This window comes from Aquarana catesbeiana, linkage group LG06 (assembly GCF_042186555.1).
Source record: "Aquarana catesbeiana isolate 2022-GZ linkage group LG06, ASM4218655v1, whole genome shotgun sequence".
Classification (NCBI taxonomy): Eukaryota; Metazoa; Chordata; class Amphibia; order Anura; family Ranidae; genus Aquarana; species Aquarana catesbeiana.
In genome coordinates, this window is record NC_133329.1 from 39257397 (window position 1) to 39280879 (window position 23483).

General features: G+C 42.4%; 1 protein-coding gene across 47 annotated transcripts in view; it reads left to right on the forward strand.

Annotated features, from left to right (window-relative positions):
- LOC141148329 (interferon-induced very large GTPase 1-like) overlaps positions 1-15991 on the forward strand; it is a 420233-nt gene extending 404242 nt beyond the window's left edge. For 45 of the 47 annotated variants that reach the window (XM_073635660.1, XM_073635670.1, XM_073635662.1 and 42 more), the window contains one exon: positions 10686-15991. In XM_073635660.1, coding sequence (XP_073491761.1) covers positions 10686-15463 — 4778 coding nt within the window. In that variant the 3' untranslated portion in view covers positions 15464-15991. The remainder of the gene's footprint in view (positions 1-10685) is intronic. The other 2 variants (XM_073635656.1, XM_073635657.1) reach the window with 1 other exon arrangement.
- Positions 15992-23483: the final 7492 nt, after the last annotated feature.

Consider the following 23483-nt stretch of genomic DNA (forward strand, 5'->3'; position numbering starts at 1 on the left):
GTTTCGGCCCAGAGGATCGATCTTGGGTCCCAGCTCGTGATCTTCATGCTGACCGACTTAAGAAGAAGTTCCATCTTCGTTATCCAAGTAAGCCTGGGGGTGCAGGAGCAATCCCTCGAGAAAGGGGGGGGGGTACTGTCAGTACTAGGATCCCTTTAGGACCCAGCTCAACTCACCTGACACAGCCTTTGCCTGGGAAACAGTGATTTGCCAGCTCACCTTTAAAACACCTGTATCAGCATTCAGTCAGTGCTCGTGTTAGAGTTTACCTTGTGTTTGATCCAGCTGATATCTGCTCTGTGTATTTTGTGTATGACCCAGCTCGTTTGACCCTGTTTGCTTGCTTCTGATTCGGTGTATGACCCAGCTTGCCTAGACTACGCTTTGCCTGATTTTACTGTAGTGCCTTCATCTACAGCGGTGAACTACAAGCACCAGACAACATCTATCCTCATCTGCAGCGGTGAACTACAAGCACCAGTTACCATCTATCCTCATCTGCAGGGGTGAACTACAAGGTCCAGCAAACATCTACCTTCATATACAGCGGGGAAACTACAAGTCCCAGCTGACCTGCTCTGCTCAGACCTGCTCATGGTATGTGCTCTTGTTCTTTGAACTTTTTGCATAATCAGAACACCTGAACTGTTACCTGTTATATGCTCCTAGCCTGACACCCTGCTATCTGAACCAGTTCCTGTGTATTACCTGGCTTGCCTCTGACTATCCCAGCTGTCTGCCTGCATCTGACCCCGGCCTGTCTTGACATTGCTCCTGGCTGCTCCTCTGGTCCTTCTGCTGCCTGCCTGATACCGACCCGGCTTGTTCCAGTGACCCTGCTTCTGCCTCTGCCTTGTTCCAGTACTCCTGTCTGTGTATGACCTGGCTTGTCTGAACCTTCTGAGTCCCAGTCCAGTGGGAATCTCCTTCCAGTCTGTTCCAGTCTACAGTTTGCTGTTCCAGTCTGCTGCACCTGCCTGCTGTTCCAGTCTGTTCCAGTCTCCAGTCTCCAGTCTGCTATTCCAGTCTGCTGCACCTGCCTGCTGCTCCAGTCTGCTACTCCAGTCTCCAGTCTGCTACTCCAGTCTCCAGTCTGCTGCACCTGCCTGCTGCTCCAGCCTGCTCCAGTCTGCTGCACCTGCCTGTTGTTCCAGTCTGCTGACCTTGATGCTCAACATGCTTTCAGAGCACAATTCCCGGCTGGTAACCCTCAACTGGACACTAACACCTTTATGCAGGTGATATAAAGCTCTGATCCCAAAAAAATGATTTTTGCTTTTTATAACATGTTACTACTACCTTCCTCCTCCAGGTTAGCATATGCATTGGAAGCTAGATGGACGGAGAATATTGGAGCAATGGAGGATGAGGAATGGAGTGATGCTCTAGACACCTGCAAATTAGTTTCTCCTAAACTTTCTGATCATCTCACACAGATCTATATAATTCACTGTTCTTACCTTACTCCACTCAGAGTATCTAGGTATAAACGTGACCAACCTGCTAACTGTATGATGTGTAACCAGGTAACGGAAACATTAACGGAAACAAACCTACTCTGGAGCTGTACCAAGATCCATGGCTTCTGGACACAGATTGTACAGTTCCTTCATGACACCAAGGGTTCTCCCCTTAACTTACACCCCAAGCCGTGTCTTTTGGGAATATAGCCAGAACCTGATATGGATAAATTTACTAAAATATTTCTGAACAAAACACTTTTTTCTGCAAGAAAAGTCATAGCAAAACAGTGGATGAGGACCACCCCACCCGAGTTCAGTGCATTGTTAAATTACCTGAAGACAGCCCATAAATAGAGTGAGCCGTGCCATGTAGCCACACCCTCTGATGAAGTCTATGACAATATGTGTTAGAATGAGGCTACACGGCCACTCAGCTTGCCTACCCTTGTGGAGCTCAACCGGGGCATCGCTGCGTTCCTTTCAATACTAGAAGCATTGGAGTGACACCAGGCAGGCAAGCTACTCTTTACATGCTCGTTTTTAATCCTATATTTGTAAGTGCAATATGTAAGGGGGATTTTGGGTTTAACTAAAAACTGTTTAAAACAGAATTATGCTATGAGAGCTTCTTTATCCTTTGGGCATGATCGCTGAGGAGCTTGGGATCCAGTAGAAATCTATTGGAGTCTGGCATTCCAGGATAGAACACAGTGTGAACCCATACAGACCTAATACTGGTGAAATTATGTTAGAGGTAGATCGTACCATGATCCGATGACCAGAGGAGGAAGTCTGCTTATTTGTGGAGTTTAATGCCGCGTACACACGAGCGGACTTTCTATCCTACTTGGTCCGGCACACTTTCCGACGGACTTTGTCCGCCAGGTGCGCCGGACTTTAAAACGGACGGACTTGCCCACACACGCCGGGACTTTCCGGCGGGCTAAGTCCGCCCGTCTTTCCGACGGACTTTCGCCGGAGTTCCGGCGGACTTTCAGAATGAACGGACTTGCCCACACACGGACAAGTCCGTTCATTTTGAACGTGACTCAGGTGCGACGGGACTAGAAAAGGAAGTCAATCTTGCCGCTTTTATCGGCGAGATTGACACCTTGCGAGCCCCGTCGCGGGGCATACCAGGCCCTTAGGTCTGGTATGGATTATAAAGGGGAACCCCTACGCCGAAAAAACGGCGTGGGGCCCCCCTAAAATCCATACCAGACCCCGATCCGAGCACGCAGCCTGGCCGGTCAGGAAAGGGGGTGGGGACGAGCGAGCGCCCCCCCCCCCTCCTGAACCGTACCAGGCCGCATGCCCTCAACATGGGGGGTGGGTGCTTTGGGGGAGGGGGGCGCCCTGCGCCCCCCCCCCAAAGCACCTTGTCCCCATGTTGATGAGGACAAGGGCCTCTTCCCGACAACCCTGGCCGTTGGTTGTCGGGGTCTGCGGGCGGGGGCTTATCGGAATCTGGGAGCCCCCTTTAATAAGGGGGCCCCCAGATCCCGGCCCCCCACCCTATGTAAATGAGTATGGGGTACATGGTACCCCTACCCATTTACCTAGGAAAAAAGTGTAAGTAATAAAACACACTACACAGGTTTTTAAAATATTTTATTAAACAGCTCCGGGGGGGGGGGGTGATCTTCCTCCGGCTTCGGGGGTCTTCTTCCGGCTTCGGGGGTCCCTCCGCTTCATCTTCTCCCGGCGTCCGGTTGGTTCTTCTCCGCTCTCCGCCCTCTTCTCCCGGTGTCGCAGGTCTTCGGCCGGCCCCCTCCGCTGTCTTCATGTAGCTCTATTGCCAGCGGAGGTCCGGACTTCTTGGCTTCTTGGCTTCTTGGCTTCTCTTCTCTTCTCTTCCCCCAGATGTTGACACGACGCTCTCTCCGGCTGGACTGGTCTCTGAGGGCTGCGTTGTGACTTATATAGGCGGAGACCCCGCCCCCATATGATGTCACAGTCCTTGGGCATGCTGGGACTGTGACGTTTTAGGGGGCGTGGTCCGGACCTCCGCTGGCAATAGAGCTACATGAAGACAGCGGAGGGGGCCGGCCGAAGACCTGCGACACCGGGAGAAGAGGGCGGAGAGCGGAGAAGAACCAACCGGACGCCGGGAGAAGATGAAGCGGAGGGACCCCCGAAGCCGGAAGAAGACCCCCGAAGCCGGAGGAAGATCCCCCCCCCCCCGGAGCTGTTTAATAAAATATTTTAAAAACCTGTGTAGTGTGTTTTATTACTTACACTTTTTTCCTAGGTAAATGGGTAGGGGTACCATGTACCCCATACTCATTTACATAGGGTGGGGGGCCGGGATCTGGGGGCCCCCTTATTAAAGGGGGCTCCCAGATTCCGATAAGCCCCCGCCCGCAGACCCCGACAACCAACGGCCAGGGTTGTCGGGAAGAGGCCCTTGTCCTCATCAACATGGGGACAAGGTGCTTTGGGGGGGGGGCGCAGGGCGCCCCCCTCCCCCAAAGCACCCACCCCCCATGTTGAGGGCATGCGGCCTGGTGCGGTTCAGGAGGGGGGGGGGGCGCTCGCTCGTCCCCACCCCCTTTCCTGACCGGCCAGGCTGCGTGCTCGGAACGGGGTCTGGTATGGATTTTAGGGGGGCCCCACGCCGTTTTTTCGGCGTAGGGGTTCCCCTTTATAATCCATACCAGACCTAAGGGCCTGGTATGCCCCGCGCTCGCCGCAATAGGAAGATTTGTTTTTCCTATTGCAGCGAGCGCGAGATGCAATACCCTGCCCTCGTGTCGTATTTGGTCTGTCGGACCAGCCTACACACGAGCGGGCTTTCCGTCGGACCAGCGCACACACGAGCGGACTTTCCGCCCGAAACTGAGTCCGACGGAAAGATTTGAAACTTTCTTTAAATCTAGGTCCGGCGGGCTTTTGGGAAGAAGTCCGCCGGAAAAGTCCGCCGCCGCCCACACACGGGCGGATTGTCCGGCACACTCTGGTCCGCCGGACCAAGTATGCCGGAAAGTCCGACCGTGTGTATGCGGCATAAGACTTATTTTCACCTGATTTCTGGTGAGTGTAAAATCTTAAGGGAGCGGTGTTCCATGTGGTGTGGTGAAGGGATGGAGATTCTGAGAAATTAATTATAATTAAAAAAATGTGAACACTCCCCCACGCACTGTTGGTTATTTTGTTACCACCTGATTACTCTACAGAGACTTTTTTATTCTTGTTTATAATGAGGACATTGTGTAGGATATATATATATATATATATATATATATATATATATATATATATAAAACATCAACACAATTCTAAACTTTTTGGCTCTATACACCAACACAATGGATTTGAAATGAAATAAACAAGATGTGCTTTAACTGCAGACTTTCCGCTTTAATATTAGGGTATTTACATCCAAATCAGGTGAACGGTGTAGGAATTGCAACAGTTTGTATATGTGCCTCCCACTTTTTAAGGGACCAAAAGTAATGGGACAATTGACTGCTCAGCTGTTCCATGGCCAGGTGTGTGTTATTCCCTCATTATCCCATTTACAAGGAGCAGATAAAAGGTCCAGATTTCATTTCAAGTGTGCTATTTGCATTTGGAATCTGTTGCTGTCAACTCTCAATATGAGATCCAAAGAGCTGTCACTATCAGTGAAGCAAGCCATCATTAGGCTGAAAAAACAAAACAAACCCATCAGAGAGATGGCAAAAACATTAGGTGTGGCCAAATCAACTGTTTAGAACATCCTTAAAAAGAAAGAGCGCACCGGTGAGCTCAGCAACACCAAAAGACCCGGAAGACCAAAAACAACTGTGGTGAATGACCGAAGAATTCTTTCCCTGGTGAAGAAAACACCCTTCACAACAGTTGGCCAGATCAAGAACACTCTCCAGGAGGTAGGTGTATGTGTGTCAAAGTCAACAATCAAGAGAAGACTTCACCAGAGTGAATACAGAGGGTTCACCACAAGATGTAAACCATTGGTGAGCCTCAAAAACAGGAAGGCCAGATTAGAGTTTGCCAAACAACATCTAAAAAAGCCTTCACAGTTTTGGAACGACATCCTATGGACAGATGAGACCAAGATCAACTTGTACCAGAGTGATGGGAAGAGAAGAGTATGGAGAAGGAAAGGAACTGCTCATGATCCAAAGCATACCACCTCATCAGTGAAGCATGGTGGTGGTAGTGTCATGGCGTGGGCATGTATGGCTGCCAATGGAACTGGTTCTCTTGTATTTATTGATGATGTGACTGCTGACAAAAGCAGCAGGATGAATTCTGAAGTGTTTCGGGCAAAATTACCTGCTCATATTCAGCAAAATGCTTCAGAACTCATTGGTCGGCGCTTCACAGTGCAGATAAAGAAAGAGGGGGAATTGGGACTTTAAAATGAGACACATGTGTGGTGTGCCTCCATCCCTGGTTCAAAATGAAGAAATTGGGAGTTTTGGGACTTTGAATGAGGTCCATGGACAGCGTGGAGGTAAATAAATACAATATATTTATTGTCACAAAATGCATCAGACATAACACAGTATGAACCACATAAAAGAAAGAAACATTATAGTAAATGTCATTCCAAATTTGCATACACACATATGTATGTGCGCATACAATGGGGCATCGAGAGTACATCAATTATGTCAACAGGACGCCACCTAGTGGTCGTAACTGATAAGTAGCTACATAGAATGACTACACAAATATAGATATATATACACATAAACAACAGCACTGAGCGGTGAAGGTAAAACTGGTAAAAAACCATAATTGATTGGAGAAAATTGTTCTGCGTTGCTAGTAGAGTGTGAGCATGTATATCTGCATGACACAAATTCCCGACGCGTTTCATGTAAATCACTCATCAGGGAAAAAATGCTCAACAATATCTATAGGTGTAATAAAATGTAAATTAATCTATCTGCTATGTGCAACTATTAGTGACAGGGAGAGGTGAAAAAGTCCCCCCTGGGTACTTACATAAGATCAGTACACAGAGATGTGGTGGTGGTGGAGCCAAGGCCAAGGTGGTGGTCCTTACCGGGAGCTGAGGTGGGAAAGCCGTGCACCGGCGGAGCGCGTGCAACAAGTGCCCCCCACACACACAGAAATTGGCGCTTCACAGTACAGATGGACAATGACCCGAAGCATACTTTGAAAGCAACCAAAGAGTTTTTATTGGGAAAGAAGTGGAATGTTATGCAATGGCCAAGTCAATCACCTGACCTGAATCCGATTGAGCATGCATTTCACTTGCTGAAGACAAAACTGAAGGGAAAATGCCCCAAGAACAAGCAGGAACTGAATACAGTTGCAGTAGAGGCCTGACAGAGCATCACCAGGGATGAAACCCAGTGTCTAGTGATGTCTATGCGATCCAGACTTCAGGCTGTAATTGACTGCAAAGGATTTGCAACCAAGTATTAAAAAGTGGAAGTTTGATAAATGATTGTTAATCTGTCCCATTACTTTTGGTCCCTTAAAAAGTGGGAGGCACATATACAAACTGTTGTAATTCCTACACAGTTCACCTGATTTAGATGTAAATACCCTCAAATTAAAGCTGAAAGTCTGCAGTTAAAGCACATCTTGTTCGTTTTATTTCAAATCCATTGTGGTGGTGTATAGAGCCAAAAGGATTAGAATTGTGTCGATGTCCCAATATTTATGGACCTGACTGTATATTATTGTGTGCTTAAAATTAATACCCTTCCGGAATCGATACAAGAGTATAGTGCTGCTAATGCCTATATCTCTTTAGGGTGTGTAGACATATTTATTACTCCCCGATTCACTTAATAGCAGCATCTGAAGGGTCTGTGATCTATTTATCTGAACAGATTCATGAGTGCTGAGGGAAAGTGGATGTTTGCTGTTTAGTGATTATTTACTTTTATTGTGTTGATATATCATATATGTACTGGGATAAAATAATTACGTGATGTATAATGCATGATTTTATTATTTCCATGCTATACGTGTCAATATGTGTCTCAGCATATAACATATTGTTTATGGTGTGTCTGACCAAATAACTGTTTGTAAGATTGTCAACCACACCTGACATTTCCTACACAAATGTATTATTTGTAAATTATTTTATTTTTTTGTTCTAATAAAGAACTGTTTAACCACTTGCCGCCCACCCTATTGCAGAATGACGGCGGCAAAGTGGTTTGATATTCCTGATCAGACGTCATACAACGTGATCAGGAATATCGAGCCGCTGCGCACCCCCGGGGGCGCGCATCGCGGCGATCGTTGTTGCGGGGTGTCAGTCTGACACCCTGCAACACCGATCTAGGTTAAGAGTCTCTGACGGAGACTCTTTACCACATGATCAGCCGTGTCCAATCACGGCTGATCACGCTGTCAATGGGAAGAGAATGGGGAGCAGTTCTGGAACAGGCTGCGGCCCAAGGGGTATGGTCCAAGACAGAGAGGACCTTACCCATCAACATTCTGGAGATCCGGGCGATATATCTAGCTCTAAAAGCCTGGACTATCAGGCTACAGGGTTGTCCGGTCAGGATCCAGTCCGACAATGCCACAGCAGTGGCTTATGTCAATCATCAGGGAGGCACCCGGAGCCGAGCTGCTCAAAAAGAGGTGAACCAGATCTTAGTCTGGGCAGAGATGCATGTGCCATGCATATCGGCAGTTTTCATCCCGGGAATAGAAAATTGGCAGGCGGACTATCTAAGTCGCCAGCAGTTACTTCCAGGGTAATGGTCTCTGCCTCCCGACGTCTTTTGGGCCATATGCCAAAGATGGGGGGTTCCAGATGTAGATCTCTTTGCATCCCGATTCAACAAAAAGATAGACAGATTTGTGGCAAGGACAAAAGATCCTCTTGCATGCGGGAATGCGGGACGGATGCGTTGGTGATTCCGTGGCATCGGTTCTCACTGATTTACGCATTCCCGCCTATTCTGCTACTACCACGACTCCTTCGCAGGATCAGGCAGGAAAGGAAGTCGGTACTTCTGGTGGCCCCCGCTTGGCCCAGAAGGACTTGGTATGCAGAAATAGTAAGGATGACGGTGGGTTCCCCGTGGACCCTACCGGTACGCCCAGACCTGTTATCTCAAGGTCCAGTGTTCCATCCTGCCTTACAAACGCTAAATTTGACGGTTTGGCTATTGAGACCCACGTTCTGAAGAGTCGTGGGCTCTCAGGTCCTGTCATATCTACCTTGATTAATGCAAAGAAGCCAGCTTCCAGGATGATTTCTCATAGAGTCTGGAAGGCTTATATAACCTGGTGTGAATCCAGAGGTTGGCATCCCAGGAAATATGTCATAGGTAGAATCCTTGATTTTCTACAGATGGGATTAGAGATGAAGCTGGCCTTGAGTACCATCAAGGGCCAGGTCTCTGCTTTATCAGTATTATTTCAGCGGCCACTTGCTTCGCATTCTTTGGTCCGAAACTTTATGCAGGGGGTGATGCGTCTTAATCCTCCGGTTAAAGCGCCCCTAAACCCCTGGGACTTGAATTTGGTCCTGGCTTTGTTACAGAAACAGCCTTTTGAACCAATAAGTCAGATTCCTTTGGTCTTGTTGACAAGGAAATTAATTTTTCTGGTGGCCATTTCTTCTGCTAGAAGAGTATCAGAATTAGCAGCTCTTTCCTGTAAGGAGCCTTATTTGATTATACACAAGGATAGAGTGGTACTACGCCCTCATCCTAGTTTTTTACCGAAGGTGGTTTCTGATTTTCATATAAACCAAGACATTGTTCTACCTTCCTTTTTTCCAGATCCCTGTTCTCCGGAAGAGAGATCTCTACATTCGTTGGATGTGGTAAGAGCAGTTAAGGCCTATCTAGGGGCAACTACTCAGATCCGCAGGACGGATGTTTTGTTTGTGCTGCCAGAGGGTCCCAATAGAGGACAGGCAGCGTCAAAAGCTACCATTTCTAAATGGATTCGACAGTTGATCATTCAAGCTTACGGTTTGAAACAGAAGATTCCTCCGTTTCAGATCAGGGCACATTCCACAAGGGCTATTGGTGCTTCTTGGGCGGTGCATCACCGGGCCTCTATGGCTCAAATCTGCAAGGCCGCAACCTGGTCTTCAGTTCATACATTCACCAGATTCTATCAGGTGGATGTGAGAAGGCACAAGGATATCGCCTTTGGGCGTAGTGTGCTGCAGGCAGCGGTACAGGGTCCTCAGGTCTGATTGCACCCTACTTGGTCGTGGTTCCCCCCCCTCAGGTAGCATTGCTCTGGGACATCCTATCAGTAATTACTGTGACTCTGTGTCCCGTGATGTTCGAGAAAGAAAATAGGATTTTTTAAAACGGCTTACCTGTAAAATCCTTTTCTTTCGAAGGACATCACGGAACACAGAGGTCCCGCCCCTCTTCTAATACACTATATTGCTTGGCTACAAAACTGAGGTATCCCTGCAAGGGGGAGGGATTATATAGGGGGTTGAACTTCCTGATAGGGTGTGCCAGTGTCCAATCACCAGTGATACCTATAAAACCCATCAGTAATTACTGTGGCTCTGTGTCCCGTGATGTCCTTTGAAAGAAAAGGATTTTACAGGTAAGCCGTTTTAAAAAATCCTATTTTTTTCAAAATTTTCTGTCTTTTTTTATTTGTTTAGCAAAAAATAAAAACCGCAGAGGTGATCAAATACCACCAAAAGAAAGCTCTATTTGTGGGAACAAAATGATAAAAATTTAGTTTGGGTACAGTGTAGCATGACCGCACAATTGTCATTCAACCTGCGACAGCGCTGAAAGCTAAAAATTGGTCTGGGCAGGAAGGTGTCTAAGTGCCCTGTATTGAAGTGGTTAAAGTGGAAAAAAATCATATAGGTCAATTGCAACAGCAAACTCAATCACAGGAGCAGAATAAACTGATTATACACTTTACAATCTGATATTATAATCTCCTTTAGATTTACCAAAAACTATGCAGTGCGAGGAACTGCCTATATGGATATGTGAACATTGTAGAGTCACTGGTGACTTTAAACACAATTGTCCAAAGACTGTAAAATCAGATCGTAATGACAAGATTATGTCAAACTACCCATAAAATAGATTTTTCTCAGATTGGCCCATCCTTGTTTCCTGTGAACATTTATATGTAAAACGTCTTTCAGATATTTTATAATTTTTTTTCCAATTCAAAGATTTTTATTGGACTTTTCAGATATTTGTAAAACGTCTTTCAAACAGGATTTTTTTCGTATTGAACACTAATATGTGCTCTCGTGTTTTGCAGACAGAAGAAAGATTTTCCTAGACCTCCTAACACAGCTGAAATTGAACAGTGATGAGAAGTCAAAACTAACATTGAACAATGTTCTTTGCATTGATCCAGAGAATCTAGATAATAGGAAACCCCAGAAGATAGAAGACCTTCCCCAACATGTTCTACAGAAGTTAATGGCTGTGAACATAACTGCAAGAAACACAGTCATTGAAAATAATTCAAGTGTAGACGCAAATGAAGACGATAACTCATTAGACTTTTTAGAAATACAAGTTAAACGTTCCCCACCATCAGTTCACCCCTTGGATGTCCTGTGTGCTCTTCTTCATTGTTCAGACAGTTTCCTACAACAAGAGATTGTAACCAAAATGGCCATGTGTCAGTTTGCTGTCCCTTTGCTGCTCCCTCCTGGTGACGGGTCACACTGCACCCTCATGCTTTGGGCAATGAGAGATATAGTGAAGAAATGGAGACCTCAGTCACTAGCTGACAGTAAAGGGTTCAAAGAGGAGAATTTGGTGAATATTTCTTTGTCCATTTTCTCTTTTGTTAGGCTGGGGGAAAACAAATTATCCAAATCTAAAGTCCTGAACCAAGTTCTTAATCCAGTTCAGCAATGTAATAGCTACTTCATTTGCCATGATATGGAAGGGGGAAACATTGAGAGGAAAATATCTGATGGACTGGTGGAAATGTCCTGGTATTTTCCCTGTGGTAAGTCTGATGTTTTCCCAGAGCCCATCGCAGTGGCAAACTTACGCGGAGACCTGGAGACCAACTGGGACCAGTTCATGTTTCAGACTCGAGTCTCATCAGCTGTATTTATATTCATTGAGAATATTTCTGAGGGACAGTTCAGGCTGTTATCATCCTGCAAGAATACTCACAGCCGTTTTTTTCTGATTTTTACTTCAGGAAATCAATTGAAGCCAGAGACACTGCAATATCTAAAAAATCTGATGTCAGAGTTAAGCATGGATAAAACAAATGTGATAGTAAATAAAGACATGGGAAATAATACAGAGCTTGTGAAGAAAATACAACAATGCATTTGTTCCTCAAACAACAAAAAACAGGTAACCTTGGAGAATGTGAGTAAAGAAATAGGTGAACTTTCAATACTTGTTGATGAAAACTCTCCTGAATGTCAAAAAGCAGCAAAGTTTGTTCGTAATATTATCTCCACAATAGGTGATGTTGAAGAGTTTAAGAAGAATACACTGATACAAGAACATTCATGGAAAGAATGGTCTAAAGTGGAAAAGGAGATGTGCAGAATAAAAAAGCAAGAAGGAAAAGATACAGAAGAATATAGATATGAACTGGAATCATGTTGGTCTTTTTTACGCACTACGCAACTTGAGCAAGACATACCAGAGAGCATACTGTTGTTTATAAATGCAATAACTCATTTGACTCAGAAAGAGAGACAGTTCTTTTTAAAATGGACAAAGCTTCTGTTAGATTCAATGGCTAGAAATAATTTTTTTCAGTTACAAAAAAAATATATGGAGTATACCAGGCTGAACAGTGAAGAACTGAAGCAGCTAGATCAAAGTATCTATAGCAGCTCTTTAGGAATCGAACACTTCATACGGGAGATAGGACAAATATATGAGGCTGAGTGTTACGCAACCAGATGCAACAGTGATGTAGAACAAAAAAAACAATTTCTGAGACTTCCAGGAATATTTGCGGATCTCTTGATGGAAGGATTTCCAGTGGAGCTGGTTGATGGAGAGGTTTCCAACATCCCTATACAATGGATAACTGGTATTTTGACTGAGCTGGACAACAAGACAGGAGGACAACGAAAAATGGGAGTGATATCTGTACTGGGGGTTCAGAGTACAGGGAAGTCCACCCTTTTGAACACCATGTTTGGTCTGCAGTTCCCGGTGGCCAGTGGAAGATGCACACGAGGAGCCTTGATGACCCTTCTAAAAGTGAAAGAGAGCTTCCAGGAGGAGCTGGGCTGTGACTTCATCCTGGTGATTGACACTGAGGGGTTGAAAGCTCCAGAGTTGGCCTATTTGGAGGACAGTCATGAACGTGACAATGAGCTGGCCACACTGGTGGCAGGTTTGAGTGACATTACCATATTCACCATGGCCATGGAAGCCAGTACAGAAATGAACGACATTTTACAGATTGTGGTCCATGCTTTTCTTCGGATTGAAGAAGTAGGAAAAAAACCCAACTGCCACTTTGTACATCAGAGTGTCGGTAACGTATCTGCTCATAAAATGAACATGAGAGACAGAAGGAAAATTCTTGATCTCTTGGACAAAATGACAGAAGTAGCAGCAGAAATGGAAAAGAAGACTGATATAATGACTTTTAGTGATGTCATGGATTATGATTTTGAGAAACACAACTGGTACTTTCCAGCATTATTTCAAGGAGTGTCGCCTATGGCTTCAGTCAATATTGGCTACAGTGACCATGTCTTTGAGTTAAAAAATTCTTTATTTGACTTCATGAAAACTGACAAATATAATTTCAAACCACTCAAGATTCATGAATTCAAAACCTGGATGGAAGATTTATGGACAGCAGTTAAGTATGATACATTTACATTTAGTTTCAAAAACACTCTGGAAGCTTACAACAAACTGTGCATTCATTTCTCTCAATGGGAATGGCAACTGAGACAAAAGGTGCACAACTGGTTTAGCGGCACATACACATTTATTAAAAATCAGTCTACAGACACTCTTAATGCAGAGACATGTGATAATTACAAACAGGAACTTCAAGACATTCTACGAGAAGAAAAAAAAAACATGCTGAAATTGCTAGAAAGCTATTATGAAAATGAAGCAGAGAATGCCCATCTAATAGAAGAATTCAGGACACGGTTTGTCTTAAGTATAACTTCTCTAATAGAGAGTCATGAAAACAGCACACTAAAAAAGTGTGAAGAGGCTGTTTCTATCCAGAAAGGAAAGATAGAGATTCAAAATATGCAGAACAGATACCAGAAATTAATTGAAGATAAAATCACAGAATTACTGCAAATCAAAAGTAGGAGGAGAAAAGTCAGTGACAATGAATTACAGAAAGAGTTTGACACAATGTGGGGAAGTACACTGTCAGGTTTACACTTTGACAAAATAAATCCAAGCAATGTTCGTGGGAAAATGTTATCGGAACTCAAGCTGGACATGAAGAATAAAAGTCCCGCTGTACAAGAAGAAATAAAACAAATTAACCGTTTAGTGACCGATACACAAACATTTGAAATGAACAAAAAGTATATTGATTCCTCCTGGACCAAAACCTCATTGGAAGCTTTACCAAATTATATTCAAGGTCTCTATAAAAAATCTGAAGAGTTTGCACAACTATTGATTGATAGTTGCAATAAATATGTGACAGGAAAGATGAACAGTTCAGAAGATTATACAGATGTGTACTGTAAGGATTTGCTGCACATGATCAATGAAAAGTTGGAGGAAACTGACAGTAAAAAGCTAAAATTCTCTACAAAATTTGAGCTGGATATCAAACTTTACATTTTAGCAAATGCAGCTCAAAAGTTTGAAAAGATGCATGAGAAATTCATAGAGGAGAATGACCCTAAAATGTGCCTGAATAAACTGAAGCCTCAGTATTTTTTAATGTTTCAGAACATTTTCCGAGAAAAAGATGAATGTCAGAGCAGAGCCAAACTCTTCTATGAGAGCTATCTGGAGCCGGCTATTGTTGAGTACATTTTTAAACAGATTGGTGTAAAAATTGTTGATGATATTCTAAGCAGTTCTGACAAGGAGGTCTTCACCAGCAGAACATGTTTTCAGTTTACCGTCTTGCAGAGTCTCCTGGAAGAAATGTCATTTAAGAAATATCTCCGCTACATTCAGTCATACGAAGAATTTTTAGCTGACTGGATACTTCAGTACATCTCAGACAAATACCGAAATTCATCGACTCTCACAAGATTCAAAGAGGAAATTTTCAATTCCATTGAGAAAAGGATCGCAGATGTTCTTAGTGATGAAAAGTGTCTCCACAGTGAAGATATAGGCAAATATTTAGACAATGTTTGTGAGATGCTAAACAGAGAATTAGTAATTAGCAAGGAGGGATTGAAGCCCATCACATTCCACAACAAAGCAAATGTTGGAGAGTTCTCATCATACATCAAGTCATTGCTAAAGGAAAAAACAAAAAGTATTTTGTCAGATGTGCAGGCTATAAAAATTGAGTGTATACTTGAAGCGGTCACTCTGAAGCCTCAGGAGGAGGTGCTCAGGATGGTGATTGGTTGTGGGAAGCAGTGCCCATTCTGTAAAGCTCCCTGTGAGGACGGAGGTATAGATCATCAAGAACACTCTGCTTCTATCCACAGACCAGAGGGATTGGGAAGATTAAAAATGGATGAAACAAACACACTGGCCACTGGGATCTGCACCACTTCTGTGTTTTCCAGTGACAAATTCAAGAATCCAGATACAGAGTGGAAATTTCACAAATATGAAAATTACAAAGAAATTTACCCAGATTGGGAGATAAAACCTTTCATGTACACTGAGGCAAGAAACTACTGGAAGTTCATTTTTGTGAAGTTTAATAAGGAGTTTGCAAAGGAATATGAATGTGAGCCAGCTGTACTGCCTGAATACTGGAAGAAAATAACCAAAGAGGATGCTCTTCACAGCTTAAAAATGTTGTATCGTTATGCATTTGATGGATATATTCTTAACCCATTCAAAATGAATTTATTTCCTTTTAAAGAGAGAGCGCTAGAGAGAAACAAAGACAAAACACTCTCCCAAGAATAATCCACCTGTCACTGATTGTTTTATTTACAACCTTTCAGTTCTTAAGGGCAATTAGGATGATAAAAATATGTGAGATAAAATACAGGCAGGCATGTTTAATAGGTGTTCCTACAAATCAGAATGCAGAAGTGTTAGAACCCTAGTCTGTTTTTTATTGCTGGAAGGGAAGATAACTGAACCCCCGATCTGTATCTATTTCCAATAATGCAAGGCAATAAAGAATAAATTAAATAAAGTTCTTCAATATTGCAGCAGCGCTGTATGCCCCAAATTTAATAGGGCACACTTCTCAGTTACGTTCATTAAGTTCAATGGATCAGGTGGTAAGAGTCCTACTAGTGGGTATTGCTGTATTCTGTGAGGGTAGTTATTCCTTTCACCAAGTGATACACCACGTGCGGGGAACCCCAATGAAAACGCACTCACCAGAAATCCAATCAATATCAGCCTTGAATAATAATAGTAGGTCTGCACCACTTTCCAAACGACCACCAGATGTCAGTCTTACTCTTGGTAGCTCCAATAAGATATGTGGGAGAAATGGAATGTCCACATAGTGTGATATTGCTAAAACACTTTATTAAAACATCCAAATATCCCCCTTAAGTAACATGTGTACCAGAGAATCATTAAAAACGAGCAAAATAGAAAAGTGCACTGTGCCTGTTGCGTCCTCCAATTGGAAAAGATGTCAGGAGCGCTCGCTGTGTGTGACTACAGCCACACGCTTCCTGATTCCTCCCTGGTCGTTGGAGCGCATGCGTCACTTCCGGTGTGTCACGTCCCTGACGTTTTGTCACTTCCTGGACTTCTTCTGGTACGCATGTTACTTAAGGGGGATATTTGGATGTTTTAATAAAGTGTTTTAGCAATATCACACTATGTGGACATTCTATTTCTCCCACATATCTTATTGGAGCTACCAAGAGTAAGACTGACATCTGGTGGTCGTTCGGAAAGTGGTGCAGACCTACTATTATTATTCAAGGCTGATATTGGTTGGATTTCTGGTGAGTGCGTTTTCATTGGGGTTCCCCGCATGTGGTGTATCACTTGGTGAAAGGAATAACTACCCTCACAGAATACAGCAATACCCACTAGTAGGACTCTTACCACCTGATCCATTGAACTTAATGAACTTAACCGAGAAGTGTGCCCTATTAAACTTGGGGCATACAGCGCTGCTGCAATATTGAAGAACTTTATTTATTTTATTTATTCTTTATTGCCTTGCATTATTATCTGATTCTCAAGAAGCCGCTATTCATTTATTTACTTACTTATTTATGTGCTGCATATATACTGTTGGATATATCGCACTAGGCGCAGAGTATTGTTGTTTTTAGGCGGGCACATACAACATCTTATTTATTTGTGTATCTATTTCCACCTGATGGTGTGGAAATGATGATGATGTGATAGTGTTCTCCTACTTTACAGGCTCTCATGGACTGTGACTGGAGAAAGACACATGGACTGAAACCAAGAAAACAAGTGCGTTTCCTTGAATGTGGAATCCAAATAAATATCCAATGCAGCCAACAGCTGCTGTTGAGTATAGCCTCTGGCAATACTATTAACTTTCCTAGCCCAAGTCCAATAACTAATGCCGCGTACACACGGTCGGACTTTTCGGCTACAAAAGTCCGACAGCCTGTCCGACAGACTTTGGACAGACTTTTGGCAGACTTGCGGCAGACTTTCTAACGAACGGACTTGCCTACATACGATCACACAAAAGTCTGACGGATTCGTACGTGATGACGTACAGCAGACTAAAATAAGGAAGTTGAGAAGTTGATAGCCAGTAGCCAATAGCTGCCCTAGCGTGGGTTTTTGTCCGTCGGACTAGCATACAGACGAGTGGATTTCTGGGTCCGGCGTAGTTACGACGTAAAGATTTGAAGCAAGTTCCAAATCTAAAGTCCGTCAGATTTGCGGCTGGAAAAGTCCGCTGAAAGGCCGGGGAGGCCCACACACAATTGGATTGTCAGCCGGATTTTGTCCGTCAGCGTCCGTCAGACTTTTGTAGACGAAAAGTCCAACCGTGTGTACGCGGCATTAGACTCTCCATTTATTCTCAAGTTCTAAAGAAGGGGTAGCTTTGAACCCCTGAAACCTGTTGAATATTTATACAGATTTTACAGAACTTTTATTGGAATAAACTTATTTTTGGACTTTAGTTCTTCAGTGTGGAGCTCCAGTCTGTTTCACCTTCTCTGGTGTTTATTGTTCTCTGTGTCCTTTCTGGGGAAATTCATCCTCTCCATGAATTGTACTATTAAAGGGATAAAAAATCAAAATTGTTACTAGAATAGAAATAAAGGGGAAACCTGCTTCAAGGACAACTAAAATGGGATTTAATTTCAGTTTGAAGAAATGTCCATAAACATCATGTTTTGTACACAGAACAAGAAGTAAAATCTCCCAAATAGGACACAAATAGGAAAATAAAGTAGAGATTCTAACCATTCACTGCTCTATGCAAACCATAAAAAGGCTTGTCTAGGGAAGCACTGTAAATCATGACAAATAGATTATATGTTCATTTCTAAATTCTGTGTTGGAATTTCTCTTATTAATAAATGTAAGTAGAGAAATATTGTAGTAGTTTTCTTCCTTCCTTCCTTCCTTCCTTCCTTCCTTCCTTCCTTCCTTCCTTCCTTCCTTCCTTCCTTCCTTCCTTCCTTCCTTCCTTCCTTCCTTCCTTCCTTCCTTCCTTCCTTCCTTCCTTCTTCTTCATGTGCTGACTGGTGTTGCCTTGAAACTGCTTATTTACAATTATATGACTAAATCACATAGACATTTTCATCTTTATATCTGTTATAATTCCTGAAAATGGAGCTTTAACCACTAGAAGACCAGCCACCACAGTTATACTGTGGCAAGTTGGCTCTCCTGGGCAAATCGCCATAGCTAAACATCGGCCACTTTAAGACCACTAGGGGGCGCGCACCCACGATCGCTCCTGAGAGAGAGACAGAACAGAGATCTGTCAATGTAAACAGACACATCTCCGTTCTGTCAGGGGAGAGGAGACTGATCTGTTGTTCATACTAAGTATAACAAGGATCGGTCTCATCCTCCAGGCAGTCCCATCCCCCCCAGAGTTAGAATCACTCCCTAGGACACACATTTAACCCTTTGATCATCCCCTAGTGTTAACCCCTTCCCTGCCAGTGACATTTATACAGTAATCAGTGGCTATTTTTAGCTCTGATCGCTGTATAAATGTTAATGGTCCCAAAAAAGTGTCAAAATTGTCCGATCTGTCCGCTGCAATGTCGCAGTCCCGCTAAAAATCGCAGATCGCCACCATTACTAGTAAAGAAAAAAATTGTAATCAAAATGCCATAAATATATCCCCTATTTTGTAGACACTATAACTTTTGCGCAAACCAATCAATATACGCTTATTGAGATTTTTTTTTTTTACCAAAAATATATAGGAGAATACGTATCTGCTTAAAGAATTTTTTTTAATATATTTTTTGGGGGATATTTATTATAGCAAAAAATAAAAAAATATTGCTTTTTAAAAAAAAAAATCACTCTTTTTTTTGTTTATAGCGCAAAAAATATAAACCGCAGAGGTGATCAAACACCACCAAAAGAAAGCTCTATTTGTGGTTTAAAGCGAAACAGTGCCATATCACACAAAATGGCCTAGTCATTAAGGGGGTAAATCCTTCCGGGGCTGAAGTGGTTAAAGTGGTAAAAGCTTTTATTTTTTATTGTTTATTTAGCCACTGAAAGCTTTCATTTTGACAATATTATACTTTTCTGTATGTATTCTTGAAACACAAATGGACTTGATAACAGTGTAATAAACATAAATAAAAGATGTCAAGCAGTTAAAGTGTCCTGTCTTTTATTCCAGTTCTATGCTGACATTCTAATGTCACAGGTAACACAATCTAGACGCTTCCATTAACTCATAGAGAGATTGAAATATTTACAAAAACATCTATGTTTGGCCAGGCAAGCAAAGTTACCAAGAATGTGTTATTTAAAGTAGACCTGTGGCCAGACCGTGGAGATTTACATATTCTTGTCAAGCAGTAAATGAGCTTTAAATGAACCCCCTACTGACCTCTGTAGCTGCAGATACCTGGAGCAACTCATCCTCAAGTTCACAGTAGAAGCACTGAAAGTCCATGTAAAGACAACACTTTACTGTATTTATTTATTTTGTATAGAGTGGGGAATGATGAAGACTATTTTTCTTATTTAGACAAGGAACAATGAAATCCAATGAAAAGTTTTTAACCACTTGAGTACCAACCTGTACTACCCCTTTGTTACCAAGCCATTTTTCATTTTTCAGGGCTGTAATAGTTTGACTGACAAGCACCTCCTCCACAGTAGTAAAACACTGGTCAGGCACACATTTAACCATTTGATCACCCCTGATGTTAACCTCTTCCCTGCCAGTGTCAGTAGTACAGTGACAGTGTATATTTTTTAGCACTAATCACTGTATTAGTGTCAAAAGTATCAGTTAGGTGTCCAGTTTGTTTGCCGTAATATCACAGCCCCGCTATAAGTCGTTGATCACCATCATTACTAGTAAATAAATAAATAAAAATATCCCATAGTTTGTAGACGCTATAACTTTTGCACAAACCAATCAATATACCCTATTGGGATTTTTTTTACCAAAATCATGTAGCAGAATACATATTGGCCTAAATTGATAAAGAAATTTTATTTAAAAAATACATAAAAAATATTTGATTTTAGTCGACGAAAATGTCCTATGTTTTAGTTGACTAAAATCTCCAGTACATTTTAGTCAACTAAAAATCATTTTAGTCGTATAAAATCTAATGGGTGTAATTAAATTGTAATGCATTAGTTAACATTTCTCTACAATTTACAAACTCATTATATACTGCTGGAGTGAAAAATACAATATATTATTATTTATGGTATTGAGGTATGAACATGCACTACAGACCAGTGTTAATTTTGAAGTCAAATGTAAATTTAGTTTTAGCCTTAGTCATTTGACTAAAATGCCATTTTACTTTTAGTCCCATTTTAGTCTTTTGACTAAAATGCCATTTTAGTTTTAGTCGTATTTTAGTTGACTAAAATAGTATTCATTTAATCGACTAAAATGTTTTAGTCGACTAAATTAACACTGCTCTAAACCTGCTTGTAAAGTGGTGCATCTGTATGATGCATACACCCTACTGCAACAATGATGACATTTACAAAAGAAAAATGAATGACATTTAAATTGCCTGTTAATGACAGCTCCCTAGATCCTTATCCTCGATGAGATGTTATTAGAGGACCCCCACACAAAAAAAATCTCTCTAAAAATACATACCAGATCCTTATCCTTAATGTGGGTTTGGTCTGGATGTCAAAGGGGACCTCGCATAAAAAGAACTACAAAAAAACCAAACACATGGGGTGCCTCAAATTCCAATTACCAAATTCTGGTATGAATTTAGGGGGAGAACTCCACAAAAAAAAAAAAAAAAAAAGAAAAAAAGCATGAGGACACCCTCAAAAATCCATACCAGACCTTTATCCAGGAAAGGGTGGGATGAGTGTGGCCACCATCCTAGTGGAGTGGCTGTGGGGGTCTCCAGGCAAGGGTTATAGTACCCATACTCATTCACTAAAAAGTGGACATATTTGGAGAGTGATGTCAAAGTTATCCCTGCCCCTTCGTTTACATGGCCAGGGATTCCCAAACATTAAATGAATAGGGACAGGTGATGTCACTGGCTTCCCAAGCAACCATTGACAGGGACCTTTACCCTTTTTACTGCCAGGTCCTGGGAGTGGGAAGGTTTTACATACACTCCTGGTGGCTGCAGCTGCTGGGAGTGTGTGTACTGTATATCTGAAAGTAATCGCTTCTGATCGCTTCCAAACTCCCTGGATATGGCAGCCCCCCCCCCAACGGTGCACCCCCACCATGTATCTCGGGTTCTGCTTGCCCATCTCTGGGCCCAGGACCGACATGACAGGCACCATCAGGTAGAAGGGAGGGAGCTGAGTGGACATGCTTCTGCTCTTTTCCCCTTCTTCTTGTTGACCTGTAAGCGATGTGTATGACCTCACTTCCAGGTCTCCCTTTCCCCACCATACTGGCCGGGGAAGAATCGAATGCATATGCGATATGCACTACTTTAGATTATTGTAAAGACAGGTGAGACATCAAGGTCTTATAGAACCCTGGTGTCTCATTAAAGAAGTTTGTATTATAGTTATTTAGCAATTGTGTGCAAAAGTACTAAGAATGATATAACAATGTAAAAAGTACAGGACGTTCATATACAGTGGCCGGTTTTGAAGTGGTTAAAGAGAACCTGTCACCAAAAAAATCATCTCATGGGGACTTTGGTCCATTATATGATGACAATATTGTTACAGTAAAAAATAAACAAAATTAAAGCTACACCTCGGCACATAAAATCCCCCCCCAAATAATTTTGGAGGCACCCCCACATACACGCATGTTTAATGTAAACACACGCGTCGCACGTTGATTACAATACACTTGTTACATAACGCCGCGCACACTGGAGTGAGAACAATCATTTTAGCACCAGACCTCCTGCGTAGCTCTAAACCAATGACCTGTAGGAGCTTTTAAAGCATCACCTTGGGAAAATATGGATACTGAAGTTTGTTGCCTTTTCATAGGCACATGCAATTTTAGGGTTTCACATGTTGGGTATCTTTTTACTTGGCACAACCTCATCTTTTATATTTTTACCTGAAAAACTGGTAATTTATTGTGTTTGCGTGCACTAAAATTAACTTTAATTGTGCCCTTAAATTAATTGTATTTTTTTCTGAAATGTAACATAAAAATTGGAACTACCAATATTTATTCTCTAGGGTGCCTGTTTTCAGAAAATATGTTTTTTTTTTTTGCAATCTTCAGGGCTAAAACAATTTTTTAACCGGCTCCAGACCATGTCACGTAGCAGAATGGCTCCCCTGGGTGAAATCCCGTATGGCTACGTCCTTCCCTATTTCGGCCGCCAGAGGGCTGCACGGCGGGGGGGACCCGATGCGCATGGCCAACAGGCATGATCGCCTCCGGCCACGCGCGATCATGTACACGAGCGCCAGCATGGGGATTTGTGTGTGTAAACACAAATCCCTGTGCTGTCAGAGGAGAGGAGAGATATCGTTTGTTCCTACTAAGTAGGAAAAACGATATCTCTCCTCTCCTAGTCAATCCTATCCCCCCACAGTTAGAACACACTGAGGGAATACATTTAACCCCCTGATCGCCCCCTAGTGTTAACCTATTCCCTGCCAGTGACATTTACACAGTAATCAGTGCATTTATATAGCTCTGATCGCTGTATAAATGCCAATGATCCCAATAAAGTGTCAAAAGTCTCCGATCTGTCCGCCGTAATGTCGCAATACACCTAAAAATCGCAGATCACTGCCATTCCTAGTAAAAAAAAATATATATTAAAAATGCCATAAATCTTTCCCATAGTTTGCAGACGATATAACTTTTGTGCAAACCAATCAATATACGCTTTACCAAAAATATGTAGAATAATATATATTGGCCTAAACTGATGAAGAAATTAGTTTTTTTTTTTTAAATTTGGGGATATTTATTATAGCAAAAAGTAAAAATAGTTTGTTTTTTTTTCAAAATTGTTGCTCTTTTTTTGTTTATAGCGCAAAAAATTAAAACCGCAGAGGTGATCAAATACCACCAAAAGAAAATTCGATTTGTGGGTAAAAAAAGAACAAATTTTGTGTTAAAGGGACGGAGTGCCAAATTGTAAAAAGTGCTCTGGTCAGGAAGGGGGTAAAATCTTCCGGGGCTGAAGTGGTTAAACATTGGTGCCAAAAAACACAAAAATGACAATGAAAGGGTTAATAGATAGTAATGGTAGAAATATCGCTTTTATATATGACGCTCAACTGAACAGATAAAAAGCCCAGCGTTTAGATAAACGCCCAAACAGTAAAAGTCTGGTCTGGACTGAACTTTGAACTTATCCCTATTCACAGACAT